This window comes from Marmota flaviventris, chromosome 17, assembly GCF_047511675.1.
Source record: "Marmota flaviventris isolate mMarFla1 chromosome 17, mMarFla1.hap1, whole genome shotgun sequence".
Taxonomy (NCBI): domain Eukaryota; kingdom Metazoa; phylum Chordata; class Mammalia; order Rodentia; family Sciuridae; genus Marmota; species Marmota flaviventris.
Window position 1 is genome coordinate 54485142 of NC_092514.1, and position 15591 is coordinate 54500732.

The 15591-nt window shown below is 41.6% G+C and overlaps 1 protein-coding gene across 1 annotated transcript in view; it reads right to left on the minus strand.

Moving 5' to 3' along the window:
• Positions 1 to 7358: 7358 nt before the first annotated feature.
• Positions 7359 to 15591, minus strand: part of Kpnb1 (karyopherin subunit beta 1) — a 29927-nt gene continuing 21694 nt past the window's right edge. Inside the window, exons 15-22 of the mRNA XM_027924608.2 lie at positions 14755 to 14899; positions 13518 to 13600; positions 12059 to 12166; positions 11452 to 11595; positions 11036 to 11141; positions 10523 to 10637; positions 9881 to 10042; positions 7359 to 8791 (exon numbers count right to left, since the gene is read on the minus strand). Of these exons, the coding sequence (XP_027780409.1) occupies position 8791; positions 9881 to 10042; positions 10523 to 10637; positions 11036 to 11141; positions 11452 to 11595; positions 12059 to 12166; positions 13518 to 13600; positions 14755 to 14899 (864 nt within the window). The 3' untranslated portion in view covers positions 7359 to 8790. The remainder of the gene's footprint in view (positions 8792 to 9880; positions 10043 to 10522; positions 10638 to 11035; positions 11142 to 11451; positions 11596 to 12058; positions 12167 to 13517; positions 13601 to 14754; positions 14900 to 15591) is intronic.

Consider the following 15591-nt stretch of genomic DNA (forward strand, 5'->3'; position numbering starts at 1 on the left):
TCAGGACTAAAGGTACACTGTGAATGACTGGAAGGTGTTAATGAGTCATTTTAATTCCCTGGTAGATTAAAAAATGTACAGAGTTAGGGTCAACCTAGCCGCAGGTGGGGAATGACCAGGGGAAATTGGAAGACTGTGACTAAAAAGTATCCTCAAGAGATGTGGAAGGAAACCCTGCAAGGGGGCATAGCCCAGGGAGGGGGCTCTTAGTGGGGTCAGCATTTTGTTATAAACGCTGCTGGGATCCTTTTTGATTGGGGGGGCTGTATTGGAGAGGGGGAGGATGAAAGAAAAGGTCTCTTGCATCCTGTGAGCTTTGAAAACGCAACAGCAACTGTCATTTTCACTGTGGGGAGAAGACTGGACTAGGATAAGCAGCGCCCCCCAGGACCGCCAGCAAGAGCTCTCTTCAAAGGATTTCTCACTGGTTTCCTCCTCCTCCTCCTCCTGCTGGCTTCCCTTGCAGCCTTTCCTGCTGGCTGCTCCCTTTTATAGACCAGAAGGGAAGGCAGGTCAGCCCTTGCCCTCCCAGGCACCAGCTTTCTCTGAGCCATGTGGAATGAATGACCCACCTACCCTCTAGATGTGAAGGCTGTGATGTGTGTCTTCCCCTAATCCAAGGGTGAGGCAGATGTCCCCTTCCTCAGTGCTCACAAGTTCTCTTCTGAAACAGACCAGGAAAGATTGGAGTGTAGGCCAGAAGGTGTGATGGGGTTGTCTCTGAGACCCTCAGTGAGCACTGACTTTGCCACAAACGTAAAATCAACTGACGAGCTATCCCTTCCTTGCTGGAAAAGGCAGTAAGTCCAAGTACCCTCTGAGCACACTCTAGAATGTCATCAGCCCCTGCTGCTACTTGGATGCTTAGGGTACAGCCTAAATAAAGTCACCTGGTGAGATGGAGCCAAAGAGTTCTTCTAACCTGGCAGGTAGAGGGGCAAAAACCAGAGATTAGGCCTGGTTCAAGTGCTCTAACATGTCCCTCAGCACCAGATCTGGACCTGATCTCATTATATTCTCCCCATTACTAGTTCTGTTGATCACACAAAACAGATAAATTTGGGAGCAGGGACTGTGTCCCATACAGCTTTGTATACTTGGGCACCCTGAGGGTACTTGTTCATTATACGCTTACTCAACAAAGATTTTTTGAACACCTATGTGTGTTCAACACTGGAAATGCTGTGATGAGCATGTCTGTCTTGACCTCATGTAGCTTATACTCAGAAGGGTCAGAAAATTAAAAAGACAAATCATAAAGACAATTACATATTCTGATAAAAGGTAAAAGGAATAAACGGGCAGCAACAGAGAAGAATAGGAGGACAAAATTGCTTCAGAGTCACCCAAGGTCTCCTGATGTGATGGCATTTAAGCTAACTACTAAAAAGCTAAGGGCAGGGGGTGTAGCTCAGTGGCAGAGCACTTGCCTCGCTTGCGTGAGGCACTGCCTCAGCACCACATAAAAATAAATAAATTAAATAAAGATATTGTGTCCACCTACAACTGAAAAAATATTTAAAAAAAGATAAGAAGGAATTTTCTTCGAGTGAATCAAGGGATGAAATTATGTGACTTGAGAGTCATTGCTTCACCTTTCTAAGACAGCTGGAGATTGGTGAGAATCCCTCCTAAGACTCTTAATAACTATCCAGGCTCATCATGGAGACAGAAAAAAGTAGAATCCAGGGGATGACAAGGGGAGGGGAGGTGGAAAAGGGAAAGGCAAGCCTGGGGAAGCATTGTCAGGCAGTTGTGAAACCTTCCTCACTGGCCTTCCCAGAGGCAGTGAGAGAGGACCAACTGCTAGTCATTACTGGTAAGAGAGAAAGCAGGGCCCTAGCAAGTTTCCACCTAGGAAGCCATCAGGGAGATACTGTCTCCCACTTCCATGACTTTTGCTCTGGAGAAAGACTTTTTCTTTCTTGTCCCATTCTTGCCTGCAAAGAGTAGGAGGAGGTAGCGTTAGACTGAATCAAAATAAAACCCAGATGACTCAAATAGAATCTGGCTAGCAGAAAAATTGATTAGACACATGTGACAATGCAGGATCCAGTGCCACCTTCACCCCCCCTCGTCAAGTTCCAGACCTTAGGAAATTAGGGTCACTGAAGAACAATCCTGGGCCTCCAAGTACAGTTGTAGGTCTCCCAGCTGACCAGAGGCAGGAAGATTGCAAGTTTGAGACCAGCCTCAGTTAGGACAGCAGGGGAGGACTCATTCCTTCACCAACTCCCCAAATTCTTTTACAGGTTATACAAGGCCTCTAATTGAATTAGGAGGGTTTGGTTGGAAATAGGGTTTGTTGTGTTTTGTTTACAGCTCTCTATATGCTTTTCTCCACAGTTATGTTTATGTCTATCTCCCCAAATTTTTATTTTTGTTTTGCAGTGCTAGGGATGGAACCCAGAAGCTTGCACATGCTCAGCAAACGCTCTACCACTGAACTACATCCTCAGCCCCTGAATCCCCCCAAAATTATATTGGGGCTGGGGATATAGCACTTGCTGAGCATGTGCAAGGCCCTGGGTTCCATCCCCAACACTACAAAAAATTATATTGAATTGTTGACCACTTCCTATGTATTATCCACTAGAACAATCGCTCCATAAGAAAGAAATTTTGTTTAGTTTGCTGCTGTACCCTCAATGTCTTGAACAGGGTCTGGTATATAAATAGTTGTTGATTAATTGATTAATTATGTAGCATTGAAGGCCCTGTGCTAAGAACTTTATGCATTATCTATAATTTGGATTCTTGTTTCACAGATGAGGAGACTATAGTTCAGAAAAATTGAAGAATTTTGATTTGGGAGGCTGAGGCAGGAGGATTCCAAGTTTGAGACCAGCCTCAGAAACTTAGCAAAGCTTAAGCAAAAGTAAAAAACAAAGAAAGAGCTGGGGATTAGGTCAGTGGTAAAGCACCCCTGGGTTCAATCTCCAGTACCAAAATAATAATAATAATAAAGTTGAAGAATTTGCCCAAAGTCACACTCAAAAAGACTAAAATATTGCAAAGGACAGTGCTCAGAAAAGAGGAAGCCTTGCTCATTGCTATGGAGAGCTTATTGACACAAAGTCATTTCTTAATTCTCTCTTAGGATGGTGACAGGCTGCCCCTCTGCATCTAGAACTCAGGCTGCTGCCAAAACTGAGATGTACTTTCCTTTCAGACAAAGGTCTGTTTCACAGAGGACAGCTCAGCTGGGGAACCTGTGGTCAAAGAGCACCTGGTAGAAGGACCAGCTTGGGCTTTGTGGGCCTCCTGCCTGTGCTTCGCTTTGCAAGATCAGTGAGGGAATGGGGTAATTCAGATGTGGAGCTTACTCAGCAGCCTAGTGGTTGCACCACCCCTCCCCCAGCCCTGGTTCTCAAAAGCTTCCAGCTCAGAGGAAAAATGGAACAGAAGTGCAGGGAGATGTTTTAGTTCAAACTCCGATTAGGAGGAAGGTTGAGTTTAGGTTAAGAATCACACACACACACACAGCCCATTGAGTTAAAAGGCTCAGGATGGGTCTTATAGAACACAAAATGGCTTGGCTATTGATTTCCAAAATGTTTTGTTCAGGGTTTGCTCTGATCAATAGCTAAGCTCACATTCAACATTGGCACACATGGGTTGTGGTACAGGCACAATCTACAGTGTCAGCACTGCTTGTTAGCTTGCATGACTTTGGGCAGGACTTTTAGCCCATTTGTTTCCATTTCCTCATCTATAAAAATGGGACTAAAAGGGTACCTTTATAATAATATAAATGACGAATAAATTTATACTCTGTGAGATACTAATTACTCACTAATCTTGTCCCCATTCCTCCCATTAACCCAAAGCTAAGAGGCTAGCTGGAAGTCATCTAGCAAATGAGGGAAGAGCTAGAAACCCCACTTCTAAGGCCTGGCCATTCCTAGTTTTGGATGCTCTGCCCTTCAAACACTGAGGCCATCAAAACTCCCTGAGCTGTACTGACATGTCATTAGTTCAACAAATATTTACTGAAGGTCTGCTGTATGTCAGACACTGCTCTAAGCTGAGCATACAATTGTAAATAAAAGACAGACAAGGTCACTGCATTCGGGAGCCTACATTTTTTGCACAGTGCTGATGCTGGGGACTGAACCCAATGCTTACACATGCTAGGCTGTACCAGTGAGATATGCCCCCAGCACAGGAACCCACATTATAGTGGGAGAAACCAACAACAAATAAGTTAGTGTATGGGGCTAAAGGTGTAGCTTGGTGTTAGAGCACTTGCCTAACCTATGAGGCCCTGGGTTCAAACCTCAGTATCATGGGAAAAAAAAAGGTTTAAGATATAGATTTATTTACCCATTTATTTTTTTGGTACTGGTGATGCTTTGCCATTGAGGCATCCCCAGTTCTTCTTAAAAAAATTTTTTTTTGAGGCAGGGTCTCCCTACATTGCTTAGGGTCTAAGTTGCTGAGACCCCTACGTCAGCCTCCCATCACTGGGATTACACGTCCATGCCACTGCACCTGGCTTAAGATATGTTTTTATACAGTGCAAAGGAAGTGGGTGGCACATCCTAAGTGTACGGAACACGGACCTTTATGTTGTATTGCTAAGGTGCAGTTGTGCAGGGCGAAGAAGTGAGATGCTGGATGCTGTCTTCTGACTTACCTGGGTATTCCTGGCTCGCCTGAACTTGATCTTACAACATCAATCTTTCTACCTCTTCTTCCTCATCACTAAAACAATAATGGCCATTAAAGTTGTTATGAGTATTAATAATATAACTTTTTCAGTGTATTGTATTGTATTCAGGTAGATTAAGCTGGCCCTGGAAGGAAATGTAACATTGTACTGTTTTCTGGAATTGGGCGGAGAAATATTAGGACTTGTTTCTCATGTAACTTTTTAATTTCCATTTTTATCTTAAAATTATATAACGTGGGTTCAGGTGTACGAGTATATAAACACATGGGGAAGTACGTGTGATCAAAATTTCTGATGGGGGCTGTGGTTGGCTCACTGGTAGAGAACTTGCCTAGCACGTGCGAGGCACTGGCTTTGATCCTCAGCACCACATAAAAATTAATAAATAAAATAAAGGTATAAAAAAAGAAAAAAAAATCTTATGGGTTTGCAGTAAGAAAGGGTTAAAGGTAGGCCAATTAAACTCAGCCTTCATTTTACTTGCCCACCATGAACTAAGGTGTCAGTTAACTTGGTGCCACTATGCTAATCAATAGTAGAGTGAAAGAAAGAACCCAGTTTAATCCCAAATTACAGTTCTTTCAGTTTCTGGGGAAAAAAGGGAAGGGGAAACTAAATGCATGTTGCAAGATAGGTAGCAACTTTTAGATGGGCCATATCAAGTTCTCAGCCTGAAAAACATGCATGAGATAAGGACATCTCTGTACTGCTTCAAAGTCACTCACTCTCCAAGAAGGAAACCTATTTGGTGCCATCTCCTTTCCTCATGCACGGTGAAGTGTTTCTATTTCACATCACACTGCAGTTTTCTGTTTGTTTTTGCAGTGCTGGGGGTTGAATGTGCTAGGCAAAGGCAAGTATTTTGCTACTGAGCACCACCCCAGCCCTTTGTGTCCTTCCACTCTCAAGTGCACGCACACATACACACACACACTCCCTATCACCACACTCTGGCTCCTTTCAAATCACTCACTTCACCTCTACAGAGGCGACACAATCTGTAACAAAAAACTGAAGCAGCAAAATGTTGAAAATAAAAATAAAGCGGACTTTATTTAGAAGATAAAGGTGGTGGTATCAGTTTTGGTTAATAAAGTTGGGCTCAAGTGTTTTAACAGGTCTTTAATGCCATCACACAGACTGGCATGCCAAGGGCATTCTGAATGCCAATTACAGATTGAAGTTGTTTCAAAAACCAAGATGCTATCAAAAGCTGATGGAGTTTGGATTTCTCTTAAAGTCAGACTAACACACTTCTTAAATAGTAAGAGTAAATAGTTGCTTGGTTCTGAAAGTTTAAAACACTACACTGAGCAATTCCCCTCCCTTTCTCCACAAGTCCCTAGGGCAATATTACAGTTGCCTCTGACAGCTAAAATTTCCACATTTCAAGAGGGGGGCTGAGGGGAACAGGGAAAAATGAAAAGCAAAATTAAATGTAATTGGTATAGGCAGCTGCCACTTGTGGCAAACCAAAGTCTAGTCCGATGCCCATTTTCTTCACATTTGCACTGACATCTTCCCAAGCAGACGGTAACTACATTCTTAAAGGAATGTGCCAAGACTAGGGTGGGGGAAGGCCCAGACAGTGATTGGACAGAATGCATTTGCATCCAGTTGCCTTAGGTGGTACAACTGATTAAGGAAAATACCCAGACTATGGAAAATCCACTTGCCAAAGGTATCTAGGAAAGAGGATTAAATACATAACCAGTGCAGAATAACTACAAGGCACCAAGACCACAATCCAACCAGCCCATTTCCTCCTCTCCATCACTGAATGGATCTGGGAGAAAGCATTAATAACAGCACTTATCAACTGGTTCCCTGGAACAAAACATGACAAAACACACGGAAGGTTTTGTTTTTATTATGGTTCTTGGTGTACTTTATTCTCCTGCTGTCTAGCTAAGCAACCCACACAGGACAGAAATGGGTAGCACTGAGGAATGATCAGATTATTTTTTCTTTCTTTCCCCAATATTCCTGCCCCTCCCTAAGCCCTGACCCAACCCTACCTAATATCAGGAATGGTTAGTATATCATTCTCCCTCACTCAAGAAACAACTAAAATGGAAACAAGGCATTAAGAGGACCAGGCCCTCTTCTCAATAGGCTTAGGAGCTGGTGTGAGTTCTCTATTCACAATGGAGCGTCTCTCCTTCAAACACCTGGATTTTTTTTTTTTTTTTTTTTGTACACTGGTTCATAGATCGGCACTTGACTTTGAACCTGGCACCAAAAGGCACAATATCTGATACCCTGTACAAGAGCTATTAGAGATGCTGCCATATGGATGGGCAAAACCGAGCCAATCCCACTTTGAATGGAAGGCTGGATCAGGGAAGGGAAGATGCAAAGGAAGAGATGGGAAAAAACATAAGCCCATGCTTTCTACAGGATGAAAATGAAAGTGGGTCTTGCCTTTTAATCCTCAAACTACTAGGAAGCAATTTAAAAACCTTCCTTTTTTTTTTTTTTGAAAGCCGCATACTCAAATGCCAACAAAAACTCCCTAGTATCTGCAAAAACCAAAAGCTCACCAACATCCCTTCTTATTGCTGAAAGTCTAAAATTCAGGATGCCCTGTTCCCTTGTAAAAGGGAAAATGATTCTGGTTTATGGTAATCACAGCACATTACACTTGAAAAACAAAACAAAAAACTAAAATGTGTGAACAGGGGAGTGTTTGACACCATTTTATTAATCTTCAAACTTCAGTGGAAAAATATAACCATTTTCAAGTGCCACTTTCATCATGAGTTCTACTGTGTGTGTGTCTATACATACATATAGACACACACACTTTTGTTTTGTTGGTTAGTTGGTTTTGAAGTGCAGCAAGAGACCAATACCGCATTGGAGTCAATCAAATAAAAGAGAACAGAAGGCCAAGCAGTTTCCAAATGGTTATTTTATCAGATTGTTTAAACATTAAATTTATCCTCATTTGCAATCCAAAATAGTTACCTGAAGTCTGCTGTTGTGTATGTTTGTATGTGTGTGCGCGCATGTGTGTTTACTTTTATTGGTTATTTGTCTTCTAAACTCTTTGGCACAATTCTCTGGGGGCGTTCAGACTGCCACGATACAAGTCAGGAGAGAGCTTTTCTTTTGTGCTGCCAATTTCAAGCATTTAAATTTTGGTTTGGGTTGTGGCTTTTTTGTCTTTTAAGTCTGCATTCTTTATTTGTAACAATTTGTACTTTTATTTTTCTATATCCTCTAACTTCAGAGTTTTATTTTTCTCCCCCCTCCCCCCCCACTTCTACATTCACAGTTGAACCATATTATTAGGAAAGGCGCCTTGATGAAAAGATCAGGATAGGAGCTCTGACCATTCGTCAGTGTTTTCCCTAAAATAATTAAAAAAAAAAAAAAAACCAACAAAACAAAACCTAAAGAGCGTCTTTCCTTTTTTTTTTTTCTCTTTGTTTTTTTACATGTCTTGTGCTGCATCAGTAGACAGAACTTCGGTTAGTTTTATGAAATGCAACATCTAACCCCTTGTTTTCTGGGAAAAAGAAACTGCAATGACTTGAAGTTGAGAATGTGGATACCGCCTCACTCACACACACTCATTCTCAGACTGTAAAAATCCCTCACCCTCCTTCTAGCCTGCACGTGTAAAATACCGTGTGGCAAAGGTACAGCGAAGGTGGGCTTGAGACCCAGGCTCCATCTTTCTCCTCAGTAGCAAAGGCCAGGCTGCCTTTTACAACAAAGCACCACAGCTGAACCCAGTCCCTCTTCCTCTCCCAAACCAGTCATTCCACTCGGCACTGCCAAAAGACAGAAAAGCTAGTTCTAGCCTCCCCTGGGAAGAGACAGCTTTTTTGTAAGCAAGTAAATCCGTCGTTTCTCTCTTTTCCAAGATGGCTGATGTTATGGTTTTCTACGAAGTCAGTGCTTACTTAGCTCACTAACAGCGCTGCTGTTGGCGGCTGCGGCTGCTGCTGTGGCAGGATTTTCAATGTGGTGTGTTTTCAAGCCTCACTCACTCATCCTCTCATTCCCAAACATTCAGCATCCGTGCACACTCCTCACTTCCGGGTTTTTCAAAAGATTGGAGATTTCCAGTGGGGGTCTCAGGTTATCATCCCAATGGTAACAGATCTAAAAACAGATGGAAGGAAAAGATCAATCCTAGGATCACATATGCTCAATAAAACCTAAATACCTCCAATTCCTACAACCAAGTGCTCATAGGCTGAATGGATTTGTCAACTTCAAGAATGAATAATTTTCCTTCTCTTCCTATGTGCCACCTACCTGCTCTCATGAGCATATCCATCAGGGGTAGATGGGAAAATAAAATTAAAAACTAAAAATAGCCCTCCCCCCCCCTTTTTTACTAAGACTGACTAAGTTGCAGAAAGCAAACAAACAAACCTATGTTCCAAAGCAGGGGTCTCAAAGGGTATCTTCTATGGAGTTTGGCAATGTCTTAAAATACTTGTCTAGCAGACACAAGGCCCTGGGTCTGATCCGCAGCATTGGGGGCGAAAGGGAATGGGGAAGGGTGTAGAAAAGAGAATTATGGGAGAATGCCTCTATCAATAGTTTTATTAGGGTCCAAATGTTTTGGGAATTTTTTGTTGTAAAAGTTCTGTTCTAACCAGGTGTTGTGGCATACGCCTATAATTCCAGAGACTCAGGAGTCTAAGACAGGAGGAAGGCACATTTAAGGCTAACCTCAGCAAATTATTGAGGTTTTTAGTGATAACCTGTCTCAAAAACAAAAAGGGACTATGGATAAAGCTCAGTGGTGAAGTGTCTCTGGATTAAATTTCCAGAGCCCCCAAAACAAAACCACAAAAAAGTTCTGTTGGCAGGCAGGGCAGTGCATGCCTGTAATTCCAGTGACTCACAAGGTTACGGTAGAAAGATGGCAAGTTCAAAGCCAGCCTCAGCAACTTAGTGAGACCCTGTCTCAAACTAAAAAATAAAAAGGGCAGGGAATATAACTCAGTGATAAAATGCCCCTGGGTCCTATTCTCCAGCACCATAATCAATCAAATATCTGGCTCAAGAGAAATGAGACTGCCTGACTTTTCCCCTAGTACAAGAATGAGGAACAAAGGTCTCGCCCGGAAGCACCTATAAGGGAAAGAGTACCAATAAGATACCAGAACCTGCCACAATAGCCTAAATGTACCTCCTCCTAAGAAACTTGAAGAAAGAAAAGTGGTGACCCAATCTTACCAAGCTTGGTTCTTCAGTTTTCTCAGTTCTTTTGTGGCCCATGTAGCAAGGGTTTTTGCTTTGTTAGTCTTCGATCTCCGTCCTTCAGTTAACAGTTCATGGATCATTGGCCTAGCTTCTACTAATTTCAGTACATCTTTCCCAAATGCTGTACATAAGTCCCTGCGTAGAATAAACCCACTTGTGAATGAACTCCAGGAACCATGTTTTGAACCTGTCAAAACACTGCTGAGTTAAATATGTCCAAGATTAAACAGCTAAATTCACTGTAAAAACCAGAACTAGAATCCAGATCTTTGGGCTTAAGACCAATGCTCTCTTAACAATGCATCAGAAACCCTCAAAGGATGTTAAACAGAGGTATTGACCAATACCAGAGTTTAGTGGGAAGAAATTACAGAGCTCTAGAGGGTCTGAAATGGATTATCACTTATGAATACCCAAGAGAGACACTATGAGCTTACTATCTCCTTGATGGTAGAGTATTGGTTCTGGGTTCAATCCCCAACATCACAACAAACTAACTCCTGAATCTCCTCTGAGAAGTGGATTATTACCATCTATTAGTCTCTCAAGATTCATTCCTACACGTTTCTCATTTTGCGTGAGAATACTTAGCTACTGGAAGCAGGTATAACTCACCCTATCAGTCCAGCAGCACAGGCTACTACTCCATCTGTATGATCCTCATCCCCAGCAATGTGGTCAATGAAAGACAGAATAAATTCTACTCTGGGTTGTACCAGCATCACATCCGCTATAAAAGAAAAGAGAAGGTCTGATGAAGTTGCCCTGAATTTGGCAGGACCACACCTTTTCCAAAGTTTCCAGCTATTCTACCTATATCAGGTTTGAGCTGGATAACCAGCTGCAGAGTAGTACCAAATTATTCTTCCTAAATGAGGATGTCATTTTTCAAATCAACAGATGAAACAAATAATAATAATCAGATACAATGTACAAGGAACAAATGGAACTTTTTCTTCTGAACCTTGAATGTCAAAACAGGTAAAGTACAAATATCTCCCCCAATAGTAATATGGGGGTAGTCATGAATCAACCATTCATGGTTGGTCAGAAAGCAACCAGCAGAGATAGCTCATCTGGCTGTGCAATCTGGTGGGTGGACTTAAGGAGCTGGGTTGTATACTCAACGGTGTACGTTCTCCTGATCTCCCTTTAATCCCTGGACGATTCCAGTATAGGCTTCCAAGCAGCCTTCTCTTAGTTCATTCAGATAATCCACCATGTCGTAGTCGGACTAGAAGAGACAAAGAATAAAACTTCCATCACAACAATTAAATATATTTTTTGTGGTACTGGAGACTGAACCTAGAGATATTCTACCACTAAACTATATCCCTATCCTTTTTTATTTTGAGACAGGGTATTATTAAGTTGCCCAAGCTGGCCTTGAATTTCAGTCTTCCTGCCTCACCTCTCCAGTCACTGGGATTATGGATGTGTGCCACCACATCCAACCACTGATCACCTTTATGGTATGTTTGTAAATAGTCCTCTCCTCCATTTAGAGCTGGACTTAACGATTAACGGGACAGCTTCAAGCTTACCTTGTCCACTTGGGCTTGGGAGGCCTGCTGAAGAGTATTCAATACAACCTCTAGGTATTTTTTAAATTCTCCACCAATAGCAAGGGCAATATCACCAAACACAGACAGAATCTGCGGCTTCACAGACCTGTGGACATTCTCATTCTGATTAAAAAAAAAAAAAAAGTCAATTAACTAACATAAAAATTTGATCCAGAGACTCAAGAAGAATCTTTGGACATACACAAAAGTTAAATGATTATTGCTGGATAAAGAATTTTTTTTTAAACAATATCGTTTAGTTGTCAATGGATCCTTATTTAGTGCTGAGAATCAAACCCAGTGCCTCACATATGCTAGGCAAGCGCTCTACCACTGTGCCACAACCCCAGCCCACAAGAAACTGTTTTTCCTTTATACTTTATTGTTCTTTTTTTCTACAAGTAGAGTACACATTCCTTTAATTAACTTTGTAGATTCTAAAATCATCTGAAAGAAAATAATTCCCTTCTCCCATAAGCTCACAGTGCTATGGGAACTTACAGCTTCCTATCATGGTCTTAATGCTTAAATTTCTTGCCAACTTAGATTTTATTCAGAGTGGTTGTTCATATGTGTAGACACTCACCCCCAAGTTCTCCAGCAGCAGCTGCATTACCTCATCACAGAAAGGTAAGATGTTGGATTGCAGGGCACGGCACAAATCTCCCACTAGGCCCACAGCTGCCAAACAAACCTGAAAAGAATCAAGGAAATAATCTCCCAAAAAGAAAAGGTGGCCTATATGGGTAAGGCAGGACCTAGAATCAAAGACCACCTCCCCCCAACAACAGCTGAGATTAGTTAATGGCAAGAAGTAATTAGAAGTATTAGAGATACCATTAATAAAAATAAAAAAAAAGAAAGAAAGAAAGGACATTATTCACTGGAGCTGCTGGTGGTGGTGGTGGTAGAAACAGGTGGTTAAAAAATAAGCAGCTTGGGACCGGGGATATAGCTCAGTTGGCAGAGTGCTTGCCTCACATGCACAAGGCCCTGGGTTCAATTCTCAGAACAAACAAACAAACAAAACCACAAGAAGCTTTGCTCTCTCTCTCTTTTTTTTTTGTGGTGCTGGGAATTGAACCTAGGGCCTTGTGCATACAAGACAAGCACTCTACCAACTGAGCTATATCCCCAGCCCTCCCCCTCTATTATTATTTTTTAGTTGTAGTTGGTCACAATACCTTTATTTTATTAATTTTTATGTGGTGCTGAAAATCTAACCCAGGGCCTCACACGTGCTAGGTGAGCACTCTACCAATGAGCCACAACCCCAGCCCCTAGGTTTGCTTTTTTAAGGTACTTATGGGGTAACTTTATAAGCTGCCCTTGTATTCATACTGTACAGCCACAGTCATTCATTGTATAGTCCCTTATTGGGTAGATCCAATATCCTTTTTTTTTTTAGTACTAGGGATTGCACTCAGGGGCAATCAACCACTGAGCCACATCCCCAAACTTATTTTGTGTTTTATGTAGAGACAGGGTCTCACTGAGTTGCTTAGCATCTCGCTTTTGCTGAGGCTGGCTTTGAACTCAAGATCCTCCTGCCTCGGGCTCCTCCTGAGCCGTTGGGATTACAGACATGTGCCACCATGCCCAGCCCAATATCCCGTTTTAAATAGACTATTTCTAGTTCAAACAATACAAAAAGGAAAACTACTTAGATCATAGGAACCTGATCTTTTCTGTACTTCAATGGCTAACAGGTATGAGAATATGATTATATTTTGAGGGCTGGGGATACAGTTCAATGGTACACATTTATCTGCCTTGCATGTGTGAAGACCTGGGTTTAATTCCCAGTACAACAAAAGCCATAATAAATGAATGAATGAATGAATGAATAGACAGATAGATAAATAGATAAATAAATAAATAAATATTAGGGTTGGGGCTGAGTGGTGGAGCACTTGATCAGCCTCTGTGGGGCATTGGGTTCGATCCTTAGCACTGCATACAAAAATAAATAAGGCAGTGCCATGCTGTCCATTTACAACTAAAAAAAAATAATAATTTTTGAAAATTTGAAAAGCTTATCCTACCTGGTACTCAGCATAATTCTTCAATCCAATACCCAGGAAGGGTTTAAAGGCCTCCATGTACTTGAGGAATTCACCACCCAACACTGAAACAAGATAGATATTAGCAAATGATAGCAACACAGGATATCAGGTGAGCAAAATAACCATCCTAGCTCTCCCAAAATTGTATGCAATCCTCAACAAGTTGGTGGAATGTGTTAGTTACTGTTTCCATCTCACATAAGCCAAGTTCATAACTAATAGGAGGGCTTAATTCTTATGTCCCAGAGACAGTACCAACTTTAATACAGAATGGGATTTTACTTTTGCTAAAACATGAAGTGGCAGGATCTTAAGGAACTTCAAGGTAAATTATGAATTGACTGAGCCAGTAATACTGCTTCTTTCCCCACCTCCCCTCATCTGATTATATGTCCTCTCTAGAGGTCAGCTTCAAACCAGGGTTCCTAGGCAATCCCATCAAGGGCTTAACAAGCCAGAGCCAGGAAAAGCAGCACAGAGCTTCAGATTCAAAACACCACTTCAGGAGCCAAAATTAACTTCCTTGCCCTTCTCAGGTAGTCACATGTTGCCACACCAGCTGGACACAGGCTCTTTATGCCAGCAGTAGGACTGGTCCTCAGGAGAGTGGTCCTCAAGAAATGGCCTCAGTAATATACTTATAGGTCTAGGTCTACCCTGAAGAAGTATGCCAGATTTCTTAAGTGCTCTTTTATGTGCTTTTAATGGCCCTTCAAAGAATTTTAAGTCAGATATGGCTTGCCCAGAGCAATTTTGCAGTCAGACATGTAACAATCAGAAAAATCAATTAATTCCTAAAACTCACTCAATGTTTCATTATATCCCACACCTGAGTCCAAAGCATTAAAACTGGAACCAGGAGGTATCACATGACAGTAATGAAACTAGAAACTTTTACTTCCTCTACCCTTGATAGGAGTCAATAAAGCAAGTGGACTTTCAAGGCAAGAAGTAATCTATTGAGTATGAGATAGGGAATAGTTTCCTCTGAAAAAGGTTACCAATCTTGACTCCCTGTTGCAAACTGGCTCCCCATTGACTTCAAGAAGATTGCCAAGGCAATTATATAATTTATACTTACGTTCAATCTATGAACTGAGTCAGTCAGTCCACAGTAAAAGAACTATGTCTTTTTTTTTTTTTTTTAGCAAAATTTCAGAGATATTAAAACTTCTGCTTTCTGAAGTCATTCCCCAACTGATTAGTGCTCACTTACCTTCCACCAGTGTGCTAACTGCCATCAGGGCATCCTCCTGGACTCCCCCAGAGCCAGCTGTGCTTTGGAACATCCTTAACAGGGAGGCCATGACCACATCAGATATCTGCAAAGCATCTTGATGTTGCACTTTCCGGAGAACATTCTGTGAACAAATGAGAATTCAGGACCTATTAATAATTCCAAACCTTTCTATCAGAACATTATATCTTTTCTTTTTAAAATCAGTTAAGACCCCCTCTCAAGTTTTAGAAAGGCCAATTTTTTTTTCTTTGCTCAAGAACTTTGACACTGCAGAGGCTGGGGATGTGGCTCAAGCAGTAGTGCGCTCGCTCGCCTGGCATGCGTGCGGCCCGGGTTCGATCCTCAGCACCACATACAAACAAAGATGTTGTGTCTGCTGAAAACTAAAAAAATAAATAAACAAATTTAAAAAAAGATTACAGATCAGGGCTGAGAATATAGCTGTCAGTAGAGTGCTTATTTAAAAAAAAAAAAAAAAAAAAGAACTTTGACACTGCAAAGCATCTGCAATGCTACATTCATTTTAATAACTCTTCTGTTTTTCAGTTCACAAAAAACATGATAGACCCTCCATGGGGCAAAAGTAAACTCTGTGCTTCATTTACGCTGGCCCGACAAACCCCTATCAGTAGTCTCCCTATTCTAGTCTTACTGGAACGACAGTTAAAATAAAAAGGGGTGGGGATATGGTTAGTGGTTAATCACCCCTGGGGTGAACCCCAGTACCAATAATCAATTAATTAATTTAAAAAATCATGTTGCTTTAGAAGTTCCTACTTACAAAACAAAAAGCAATGCTTCCTGTATTCCAAC